Here is a 12,500-nt window from a genome sequence, read left to right as displayed (position 1 = left end):
AAATGAAAGCCAAGATATAAGGAATAGCAGACTCGCCCCAAATCAGCTCATTGAGTCCAGCTCTAAACTCCAGAGCAGGCTGCCTTTGTGCACAGCTACTTTCTCTCCTTGCAAGCTGGCAACATATTCTGAAAAAGAAAGTGAGTTCAACAGTTTGGGTTCTCCCCCCAAAAGTCTTGGCTCTGCTAATAGGCACACTGTATCATACGCATCTGACCCCTTTTATAACTGTGCCTTTCCTTTAGCAGACATTGGTCTGTACGTAGCTTGTTGACTTCACCCTGTGGCAGAGCTGGGTTTTGTTACTTGAAATCCAGATTAGTTTGCAAAACTGGTCTTTGGCTGTCAGACTCTCTTTGACCTCTTCAGATTTTAATTTAATATTGCAAAGATCAATCTAGTCATACACAGAAACATAATTAGCAACTGTCAAATGACCTAGAGTAAATGTAACCATGGTGGCTCAACTGGGATGATGTAAACCAGACTTCAAGACTTTCAAATACTACAGCTGTGTTTAAAAAGCAAAAAAAAGAAAAACCCAAAACTCAACTAAACTAAATATTCTAAGTAAGTATGTTTTCTTTTGAATGCAGAATTCTTAGTCAATTGGAAAATTTTCGTAACTTTGAAACCTTCTTTCTGCAGCCTAATACATACATGAATTAGTAAATAGGTTTTGGAAAAGCAAGGAGACTTACAGCCTTTTATTGTTCCTTTATTGTGAACCCTAATGCTTAAGGAAACATTAAAAAAATAAAGTTTAATCAACACCAATAGTAAATCTGATTTAAACAGTGAAAGAATCTCTAACCCTTACTTGCTCAAATGGTGTGGACCAAGGTCACATTTCAACCTTGATCTTGTATGGAACATTAATGGGCAGGAGGTTCTTTGTAGGATGTATTAAAACACTTTTAAATATATAGATATATCTATCTCAAAGACTGAGAACTCATCCTGACAAATTACTTTTATTGAAACCATCTTTAAAGAGAGTAAACATTAATTCAAGCTGACTTTAAACAAGGTGAAGCATTTAATAATCATCACTGTTTATAATTGTATTAGGGAAGAGTCAGTGAAGGGCAAGACTAACTTTTTTCAATTGGAAAAAAACCATCCTGCTGACACAACTGATAAACTGGCAAGTCTCCCTAGGGCAGTCCGAATCTCTTGTTTGCTGAACTTAGCCAAGGAAAGTATATCCTAACAGTTAATGCACATTTATACAGTGAGGGACTCTTTGGTCTCTTTTAAACATAGCAGAGTTATCACAAGCTGGATGTTGCAGACAGCTTCAAACAGACAGTGGGCAGTAATTTTAAACAGCAAGGGTGATTAAAAGCTGAGGCAGAGTGGTAGATTTTTTAATCTTGCAATGCTGCTGAGGTAAATATCAAAAAACTTTTGAACGCCTTAGTGAAAACATGTTACAGGGCTCAGCAGATGGACCACAGGTTAAACAGTGGGCTGCCATGTCCAGAACATTAGTCTGGAAGATTTAAAGATCATTTCCAGTTTTAGGATCTAGGAAATTGTTCTAGATCCAGTTTCTCAACCCTGAAACTTAGGAAAGCAACTAAAGGTTCTGTTGTAACCCAAATACAAATCCATGGTATACACAGAAGGGTTGGGGGGTGGGGGGGAGTTGTTGTTTAGGTATTTTGGGTTTTCCCTCCCCTCCCCTGAAGTATTTTGGAGATACTATATATTTTCTTTTAGTGGTATGCTTTAACAAAGAAGCAACATTTTTTTTGTTGTTATCTGGGGCTTGCTATATTCGTTCCTAACTCAAAATCCTGTGCAGCTGTCTGGACACAAACAGAATGAATGTTTCATCCTTCAGATACCCCAGAAAGCTGGGAAACACCCTCAGATATGATCAGGGTTGGATACCCTCAAGAATCTCCTGGTATCTCTTATTAGGATCACATCAAAACAGAAATAGAAAGCAGTACTGTTTTCATAACGATGCAAGTTTTAAATTGAGACCATAGTAGACTGCCAAACACAGAAGTACTTGACATTAGGAATGCTGTTAATGGTAGAAAGTGTTCCGTAGCACTGGATGAGGTTTCTGAGTTGAGCAGGGGGTTGTGCTCCCATTTATTTCAGTAGGATTAACCTGACTGAATCCCAGTTAACTTTGCAAACCACTTTCCCTTCTGGCACAGTAAGCAGAAAGAGGAAACCACACCTTAATGAAAGTACATTATCTTAACTACACTAGTACATTTATACATTACTCCCTTTAAAGCTTTACAAATATTTATCATGGCTGCTGATGTATGGATTTTAAAGCAGTTATTCCCTCCATGCCTTCTTTTTGGAAGACAATAGAAAAAAAGAAGAATAATGACATTTGCACAGGCTGTTCTACATGCTATGAATTCACTTCAGTTTCTGCTAATTTCTAGATTTCTTGAGCCAGCTTTCCTGATTTGAAGCATGGGGAAAAGTTCTGCACAAACAGGCTGACTTTCAACATAAATGAAACAAAAATGAAGGATGGAGATTGGGTCAGAAGCAATTTATACACTGCTAGAAGTTGCTAGTATATCACAATAGCTATTTCCTCTGCCTCTTAGAAATTGTTCACTAAATCTAAAAGCCAGCAGCAAAGACATCTTTTTCCATAGCTGATAATGGAACAATACTTGCAAAATGAAGATGTAGCAATGAGTCTTAATAAGCATCATAGCTTGAAGAAGGGACCTTTTGTTCGCCTTCCTCCTCGCCACCTCACAATTAATTTTCTGAGTTAATGTATTTTTCCTGGCATCACAGTGCTGCTTTTACCAACCTCACCTGCATTGCGTACTCCAGCAGAGCTCACATGAGCCTTCACACAGGAGTGTTAAGGGGCAGAAAATCTTTCCTTCTGACTTGCAGTCTTGAGGGAATGTGGTCTTTCTGGCCAATGTTGAAATTTTTTCCCCACTTCTATTTTTTCAGCTTTGTTTTTAGACAAGGGAGGAGACACTGGTTATTGCCCACATGGTTTGTTATCTCTGCTTCAGAGAATAAGCAAAGTCAAAGTGAAGGACAACTCTTGCCATAATTTTTATTATCTTTTACTCTATTATGTGGGAGAAGAGACCTTTTCAGATGGGAAATGCTGAATGTTCTAGTTTTGGTGGCTATTTAGGCACCAAGAAATCACAATTATGTTTAAATGTTACTATCTATTGTTATTTTTTTTTTTTAAGAATAAGCACACATCCAATTAATAAGTCTTTTTGTGTACATTGTAAAAAATTACATGAACAGCTGGAGGTGAGAGACAGGGCAATATGTTAGCTAATAATGCTGCTCCTTGGCTGGATGGAGATCACTGACTCAGCTCAGAAAGATGGGAGCTATCATCACCCTTTGTTTACTCGCCTAGTAGGTGCTTGAGGAGTTAGAGGTTCAGTTTATGACCTCCTGGCATAAAAAGGATGATTTACAAGTTCCTGCTTGCATTCCTGCAGGCTGAGCTCTTACTTTTGCAAAAAAGCAGTTTTTTTAAAAAAAAAAAAAAAAAAAAAAGGTTGCTGGGACTGGTTGTGGCTTTCCAGAGCAGACTCAGTTGAAAGCAGGGAAACAGGTATTCTGCCCATCTTCTTGGTGATGTGAGACACAATAACATCATCCAAGTCTTACCTATTTCCATGACTCAAAATCAGGCTAAGAAAAAGTTTCAGCACAGATAACTTTATTCAGAAGGGGACTGGATTAGGGATTTTTGATTTTGTGCATGGTATAGATAAGTACAGCTGTCTTCTGGTTATCTTTTATTTGATATCATCTGTTTTCAGGCATTTTTCCTTCTCTCAGCAGTTAGTGTTATAGCAGCTGCTCTTTACATACTCTGCCTGTGATAGCAAAGCAATCCTCTCATACAGAATATTAATTGACACGTTTTCTAACATGCAGAGAAGAACAAATTTCACCTTGTTAAAGTGAAAAAAGGTTAATCCACAAAAGAGGCCCAGCAAGCTGAAGTGGAATACATTAGAGGTGATTACATAGCTGGCAAAGCAAGGATACTAAAAACCAAAAACTCACCCATAAAAAGTGAGACGCAGGAACCCAATCCTATGGCCAAGTTTAACCAACTCTCCCTGCCTAGTAGCAGCTCCTGTTAGTAGCACAATTCCTACTTTCTTTAGGGTGCACAGCCACTTGTATGCACTTTCATCATTGTACATGATTTCTTCAAAAGGTATTTTGGGAAGTTGCAGGTCTGAGCCCCAGTACTGGCATTCTGAAAGGAAAGAAATGGAGAAACAATTGCTTAGTTGTTTTAGCATCAAAGCTCAGGACACAGTCAAAGTACGAAGTTAATGGGATTTCTATGCATTTGTGAATATACTGTCAATCCTGCAGCCAACCACCTGAAACTGAGTCCCTGAGTTTGCATGGGTAACAAGCAATCTTTATGATGAAATTCTACAAAACGTTGCAGTTAAGAAGTTTAAAATCAGAAGTTGAATAAAAGACCATTTGAAATAGATTTTTTTTTTGTTAACAGTACATCAGAAATGTGCACATTCCTTTTTCTGTATGTACTGGCAAACCACAAGAGTGAAAATTTGAAACTGAGACTGCTTCGAAAGTTTCTTGTCCAGGATAAAATAGCATGGAGCAGCCTGAGATCTCCCTCAGAGGTATTATTGTATGGATATATAATAATGAAAAGATTATATTCCTGATGAAGGAACAAGAGAAGACACACATCGATATAACAGCTTAGAAGTAGAGTAACTACATCAGTTGCATAAGTGACCAATCAATTTTCTTTTGTAGATTTGTCTACATGAAATCATATCCAGTTACATTAAATTCTGCAGGACAGTGTAATTCCTTGTCTTTTCCTCTGCAGATTTTTTTGTGAGCATTTATCTTATTTCAGGGAGATGCAAATGAGAGCTCAAGATGTTAACAAATCCAAGCACTGCCAGAAGGTAAGGAAAATGATAGAAAGATTGAGTCATGAGCAAGAAGTTATGTCATGCCCATTCTCAAACAAAATTGATTATTATAAGAGCATATGACAATAGAAGATTGTTAGAACTGCTATACCTTAATCAGACATCTGCTTGCTGAATAGACCTTGCGATATAAAAGGTGGAAGCCTGCAGCCATTTGTTAGAGGCAGGTAGGGACTTGCAGGCAGAATGGAAAGGGCTTTTGTGCCTGGCTTTCCTTCAGACCTTCTGCTGTTCCCCTTTTCTTTCTTTTTGTCCCCTCAAACCTGCAGCAGCTGCACAGTACATCACCCAAAGCTTTAAAAGTAGTGAAAATCTGTGCAGCTTTAAAATCAAATGCTGCTTAGCCTCATCCTTTTATGTATTTACAGCTGCCCAAATACTGCTAAATCTGTACCTTTCTCTAACAGTATGTCTATACCTGTATCTATAGATGGGGATTTTTAATGTGTGACCAATTCTTATTACTGTTTTCTAGTATCACAGTTCTATAATGGTTATTGGCTTTGCTTTAATAATGCTTTTTAAAAATTTCATAGCCTATCCTACAGCAATCATATTCTGGTTGAGATGGAGAGTTACCAAATAGATGTTACCTAATACAGAGAGAGGAAATAAAGCTAAGATACTGAGTCATAACTAGAAAACAAAAACAATTCTTTTAACTATTATTTTCTGGGGAAGAATGTACTCTGTCAGACAACATGGCCTTGTATCCATTTGTAACGATACTCTACAGAAGAGACAAGCATAAACATACAGTGACAAAATAAAGTAATAATTAGATATGATCATGAAATCTAGGCAGATTTTTCACAATATGAAGGGCTACACAATTCAAATCTCATCTTCCAACATGAGTAAGTTCTAAAAATTATGTCTATAGTATTCTGCATTCAACAAAACTGTACACACTTAAAATTTTGATCTGGATTACAGTGCTGGAGGCTGCATCTGGAGAAGGAAAGGTTTCTAATGTGTCTAGCCAGGCAGATAGACACGAAGCCCCCAGGCACGCCACGGGAAGGCACAGCGGCTGCTCGCAGCGCAAGTCTCACTCTACCTCCTGTAAGCGCCAGCATACGTCCCTCACCTGATTGGGCTTCCCCAGAGGAGACCACACGACTCCTAGCATTGATCTTGGCATCTGATGGCCACTGAAGGCAAGGGGATGATCTAGCCACAACTTCAACTGTTGTGGGCTAGCTCTTAGGGCTAAGCCCTTGGTTGTCCCCTCTGATCTCCAGGGGCACACGCTGACTGTAAATCCCAGTGTGTCACTGCAGGCCACTTGGGTGCACGCCGGCAACCAAAACCAGCGTCCCCTGAACTGCTGCACTAGATGGGAAGACGACGGCTCCCACCAGGCAGAGGGAGAGGAACTCAGGAACTCAGCTGAGGCTAGCTAGCCCTGTCTTCCCAGCAAGTATTTTTGCTCTGCTTTGCTAAAACCCCTGTGTCTGGGCATTAAGGCAGGAGGCTGTCCCCAATCAGATTCTGGGCTGTGCAGTTATATATTACTTCTTGCTTTTCTTCTTCTTCTTCATTTACTTTGTGTCCTCTTTACTGTGCATTTCCTTCCTTCTCCATGAGGCAACCTTAGATTTTGAGACCTTGACTCAAGTAGAGATATCAGGACTGGGATTTTCTCTCTCTCCTAAGATTTTGAATACAAAGGTAGGCAGGAATTCCTATCAGTGGGTCTAACGAAGAGCGGGTTGCCTTAGCCTGTGTTGGAGGCACTCTCAATTCCAGTGTGAGCCACAAGAACGGCCTGAATGCTAACAGAGCTAGGCAGTCCCTTCGCATGCACCTAAAAACCAGCTTTTGCTTTCCTGCCTCCTTTCTGCCCCAGGACAGAAGTCCCATGCCTTCCACTTTGTTTCTCCTAATTTCAGGCAACATTCATGTTTCTCCAGGTGAGATGCACACACAGAGAGATGAAGAATTTAGAACTTGTCTCTCACTGCTCTTTGTTTTCAGGACTTTGCTCATGGCAAGTGGTAAGAAAACGTGCCCACACTCGCCCAAGGGTGAGCCAAGTCCAAAGACTCCCCTGAGAAATTCAGAAGTGCAGCCAGGAGGGAAGTGCAGGCAACCGGCTCCCCTAGGCCTCACCAGCTCCTGCGATTCTTGCAGAGGTGTCTGAGCTCTGGCCCAGAGAGGAGAAGCGTTAGGCAGGAGAGCAGCCCTTCAGGTCCACAGTGCTGCTGGAGCCCTCCTTTCAGAGATGGTTCAGGAAAAGGCAACAGCTGCTTTCCACTTCTTGTGGTCTACAACAGCCGACGGCAGCTAACGGGGGAAAGCCTGTCCAGTTATTCATGTCTGGGGACATACAGAACTGAAGTAAGTCCTGGGAACCTGCTGCGGGAAAGCCTCTCCAGTTACTCATGTCTAAGGATATACATGTCTAGAGCAAGGCTTGGGCAGCCTCTCTAGGATGACATTTTCTTGATATTTTCCCTCAAGTAAACACATAGCCCTTCAAGAAGGCTCCAAGAGGGACCTTCACCACCGTGGCTGAACGGCTACCCACCACAGAGCAAGGCAGCCAAAGTGGTGGCCTGTTGCAGACAAGAAGTAGAAGCAAGTTAAGCAAGATACAAGACTTGTCTTAAATAGAGACATAAGCACACTGAGATAACGTAACCAGTGACTGTATGCAAGCACTGTATAGCATGGTATAAATCCTAACAGCAAATTCAGCAATTGGCATTTTATGAAACAGCCAAGAAAAAACAAACACAGAATAAGTAAGCACAAAGAGGAAGGTAACTGCACATGTGAAATACAGGAAACAAGTACAAGAAGTAAAGTGTAAAAGAGCTAAAAAACCCATATGTACAGCAGGTAGAGAAGATAATTGGTGAAGCCAAAGTAACCCCACAGGACAAGGGGAGATGTCCTAAAAAAAAAAAAAAAAAACCCACAAAACAAGTCCTGGTTGCAGAAACAAAACAACTCAGTCAAGAGGAAGTGTGCTGCCCCCCATCCTGTCAAAAGAAAAAGAAGAATAACACACTAGCAAGCAATGAGAAAAACAAGGAAGAAAAGACAGTATCCTCCTCCACGTCTGGTCTCCTTCACCAAAAAGTATTCTTCCCCCCCCTCACCTTGAGAGCTGCCCAAACCACAGCACCAACTCCAGGGCACAACTGCTAACCCCAGCATCCTGCTCGCTGCTGGTTTATACTGGTGGCTAATTTAGGAGGAGCTTCTTAAGGACTAATTGGTCACCTGGATGTTGATGGGGATTAAGGACTAACCCTGGGCACTGCACGCTGTTAACAAAAGTCAATCCAGTAAAGGGTGGGTTTGAAGTTTCAAACTGCGCTGACGTCTTTTAAACATATCACTAAATCTGTAGCGCTGCAGGTAAGGGTACCTATGGGCAGATGTACACAGGGATTCAGCTGTACCCGACAGAAAGCTGGCGCTGGAGCTCCCAGCGCAGCAGCAGCCTCATGTTCCCAAAATGAAGGCGGGCGGTGCTGCGGGGCGGGCAGGGGAGCAGAGCTCCTGCGTAGACGAGGCGAGAGGCGCGGGTGCGAGCGGGATGGGGGCACAACTGAGGCTGAGGGGGTGGGCAGGGTGGTGGCCTCGCAGAGGGGCTGGGTCCACTGAGCTCTTCACAACCCACTGCCCGTGGGGCCAGGAACCCAGGCGGGCGGGCAGCCGGAGGCCAGGGTGGGAGCCGCGCTGCAGCCGCCGTGCAGACACGGCAACCGGCCTACCGCAGAGCGACAGAGCCGCTTAACAAATGGCTTCCTTCATGTGACACAGAAAGGGAAAGACTAGGTCAGGAGAGCTAAACAAGCTCAGGTTCGAGTTCTGGGAATGATGCTGGGGTCACTTGAGGTCAACCTATTAGCCCCTGGGGTTAGCTGAGGTCAACCAATTAGCCCATGGGGTTACTTGAGGTCAAGTGCCTGCTCTTGGGACCATGCTGGGCTCACTTGAGGTCAACCAATTAGCCCCTGGGGTTACATGAGGTCAGGTGCCTGCTCTTGGGACCACATTGGGGGGTCATCTGAGGTCAACCAATTAGCCCACGGGGTTACCTGAGGTCAACCAATTAGCCCATGGCCTTACTTGAGGTCAAACCTCATGTTTTGGGCCCATGCTGGGGTTCCCTGAGGTCAACAAATTAGCCCATGGCATTACTTGAGGTCAAGCAATTAGCCCATGGTGTTACTTGAGGTCAAGTGCCTGCTCTTGGGACTGTGCTGGGGTCACCTGAGGTCAGCCAATTAGCCCATGGGGTTACTTGAGGTCAAGTGCCTGCTCTTGGGACCATGCTGGGGTCACCCAATTAGCCCACGGGGTTACTTGAGGTCTCTGGGCTCATCTGATACCATCTTCCTTGTAATGGTATTAATATTTATACTGGAATTTTAATGATTTCATATTTCCATGCTTTTTTTTTTTTTTTTTTTTTTTTTTAAATGGAAGTAAAGCTCTTTAGTTTGGTGTTTTGTCTCCCCCCGGCCACTGAGAACTGGCAGCCTTCCTGCCCGAAGGCGCAGGCGTTGTGACACTGGCTGGCTGCCTTCCCCCTCCCCGCGCTGCAGCGTTGAACACGATCAGCATCAGCTCAGGGAAAACAGCCATTCTGGGGGAGGGGGGAAGCACACCAGGACCAAGAACATTCACAAATTTTGTATGTGCCAGCATGAGCCAGGTTTACAATAGTTTTCAACAAGAGCTGTGAATTGTGTGAAATTTCTTCCCTGCTGAAAATTATTTTTAAACTCTTTCTTAACTAAAGGTTGCCCCTTCTGAAACCAAAGCCATTCTATTTTAATGGCCAAGGAAAGATGGATACAGGGAAGAATGAAGAGTCTGACTCTGCACGGCTGAGCTCCACATGGTTAGCTCTGAGACCACAATTGGAGATACCCAGGACTTCCTCAGTGGACAACTATGGATCTTTTTTCCTCAGTCATCCTGAGTCTTACCCATATGGTGCAAACACGTGTATGAGCCATATGGGGTATGGTGGAGAAAAATGTTTGCCAGTTAAAACTTCTGGTGGAGCTTTGGGAAGAAGCTCGCTCAATAACGTGAGGCCAGTGGGTTCAGTTTCCCTTGCCCACGTACATGAAATATTTTTTTTTTTGTCAGCGAGCACAGCTGGAGGAGCTCTCTACCACTGGTGCCACCTCGCACCGCTCTATTGGAGCATTTCACTTGCTTGCAGCTTGGGTAAACTTTAACCATTTGGGCTGAGGTTTTTCCATGGCAGCATCTGCCGAAAATAATTTTGGGAGCGCTTCAACAACAATGAAAATAGATCAAAAGCCTCGGCCAGTGAAAAATGAGTGGTGTAGCCAAGTCAAGATTTCTACATTGGCTCAGCAGAGAAGTTTGAGTACTATCATTCTTTCAAGTGTCATTTGGCAAATAAGTTGTTCACGTGTTAGGCATGTACATTTGCCATTCCTGTGAAACTAGTCAAGTTTGGCCAATGGTTACAGCTTCGGAAAAATATCACCTTGCAGATGCTCCACAGCCTTTTTTTCTTTTTCCCCAGTTTGGCAGCAAAATTGTCCAAATATTCCTTTCACACTGAGTATGTGCTAGACCTTGGGTGAGGGATATAGCAGGACCATTGCAAAACACAAGATGAGGAAAGTAATTTCCACGTAAAATCAGCAGGCTCACAGGAAACAAGGCCAAATATAGCACCAACTGTGTGCTTCAAGAACTGTGTAATTCTAAGCTTAAACATCCATTCCCCTGGGACTTCTCTCACCTGTTGATTTCAGAATATTCTAAAGTTTGAAGAGAGATCTAATACGATCATTCTTCCTCAAGGATGGGACATGTCACTGACTTCCCCAGACTGAGGTAGCATCACCTCAATATTCATACTTCTGTTATTCCACACATAATTTTGTGCAAACTCAAATCATGTTCATATCATACCAGTCACATGCAAGAAATTTAGAAAAAAAAACTACTGATAGAGTCATTTGTCCATGTCAGGAAGCTAGGAAGAATCAGGATGCTGCAGGAAGAACCTCATAGCTAACCATCCATTTAAAACTACTTCAGCCAGGTATAGTTTAAGATTTCTTTTTTTTCAGAGACATTTACAAAATCAAATTCATTTTCTTCAATAAAAGGCAGTGCTGTAGCCATTCACTAGTGCAGGCAAAAACCACATAATAACAACTAAACCCCATAATTCTTTATTTTGGCCTCAATATTCATAGGCAAAGATCACTCTGTTAAAATAATCAAGATTATCCCCCCACCACCACCCTTTTTTTTCCCCCAGACTATTCCTGCCGGGACCAGTTTTGCTAGACAACACTGAAACAGCTAGCACCCAAGTTTTAATGGCTCCAGTGCAGTCAGCCCACAACTCAAGGGATCGGTAACATCGACAGAAAGCGAAAAGGTAGGAAATCAGTCAGGGATCCCAAAGCACAGGTTCTCACTGGGACGCTTTCTGGAGTCTGCCAGTTGTTAATGCAGTTAACTTTAATTTAATTTGCCTGTGCTACTGGCAGAGGACACTGGAATCCACAGTTGTGGCTCACATTTGGTACTTTACAACTAGTAGTGATTTTCTTCCACAGCTGAAAGAATTCCCAAGAAGAACATTCTAAAATACCACACGGTGTCCATAGACCACTGAACCCATCCTGGTCTTTTGTCTATTTGTTTATTCATGAGGGTTTTAAAATAGTGCAGGGTTTAAAGCCAAATGAAATGCTTGCCCGTGCACCTGAAAGAAAGCTGCTACAGACACTTGGTAGTGATTTTATTGTTACTAATCACATTTGTAAGCATTGTTAGTGCATTAAAACTGAAATGAGTACAGGTGAGTGTAAATGACTCTTAGGTCAACACATAACTTTTACTAAACTGCCTTGCTAGAAAGCATCATCGGTAATTGTTTTCTCCCTTGTATTTGCACTACCACTTATCTATGTATATTTATGACAGCACGTACACGCACCACACATACCAGTAGTTATAATATTGAAAAAGTTGTTAGTAATAAGTGGTGCTAAGATTTCCTCAGAAATCCATTTTTCTATTCAAAATTCTGTTTTTAATGCCTATAACTTCAGCAAAATACAATCTTTTGGGCTTTTTATTTTTTTTTTTAATGCTGAAGGTTTCCTTATATTGAATTTATGAGGAGAACAGTCAGTCAAAAGGATCGGCTGTACCTTGGAACAAAACTGAGCACGGGAGTACACTTTTTGCTCATGTTTGAAAAACTTCCAGCAAAGGCTGTAATTCCTCTAATTTTGGTGACTGAGGCGATGTCAGAAATATGTTTTGGTGAATCCCTCCTGGCCCCCTGAGCTTCCTGAGGTACAAGTCCACAAGGAGTCTTAGTTACAGACCTTCTTACAGCTGAAAGTGTCCCCACCGCCGTGCGGCCCAGGGCCCCAGAGGAGGGAAGATGTGAACTGAAGGATGAGAGCAGCTGTCAGGGAGGAGAAAGAGATACATTACCTGGGGGAAAACTCGGGGAAACTGAAGCAGTAGGGAACTGGGTGG

At 42.4% G+C, this 12,500-nt stretch overlaps 1 protein-coding gene across 1 annotated transcript in view; it reads right to left on the bottom strand.

Annotated features, from left to right (window-relative positions):
* The window catches only part of BBOX1 (gamma-butyrobetaine hydroxylase 1), a 32,601-nt gene that overhangs the window by 8,523 nt on the left and 11,578 nt on the right, over positions 1–12,500 (bottom strand). Inside the window, exon 3 of the mRNA XM_009480236.2 lies at positions 4,054–4,252. Coding sequence (XP_009478511.2) covers positions 4,054–4,252 — 199 coding nt within the window. The remainder of the gene's footprint in view (positions 1–4,053; positions 4,253–12,500) is intronic.

This window comes from Pelecanus crispus, chromosome 6 (genome assembly GCF_030463565.1).
Source record: "Pelecanus crispus isolate bPelCri1 chromosome 6, bPelCri1.pri, whole genome shotgun sequence".
Lineage (NCBI taxonomy): Eukaryota > Metazoa > Chordata > Aves > Pelecaniformes > Pelecanidae > Pelecanus > Pelecanus crispus.
This window is presented reverse-complemented; position numbering and strand designations above follow the sequence as displayed.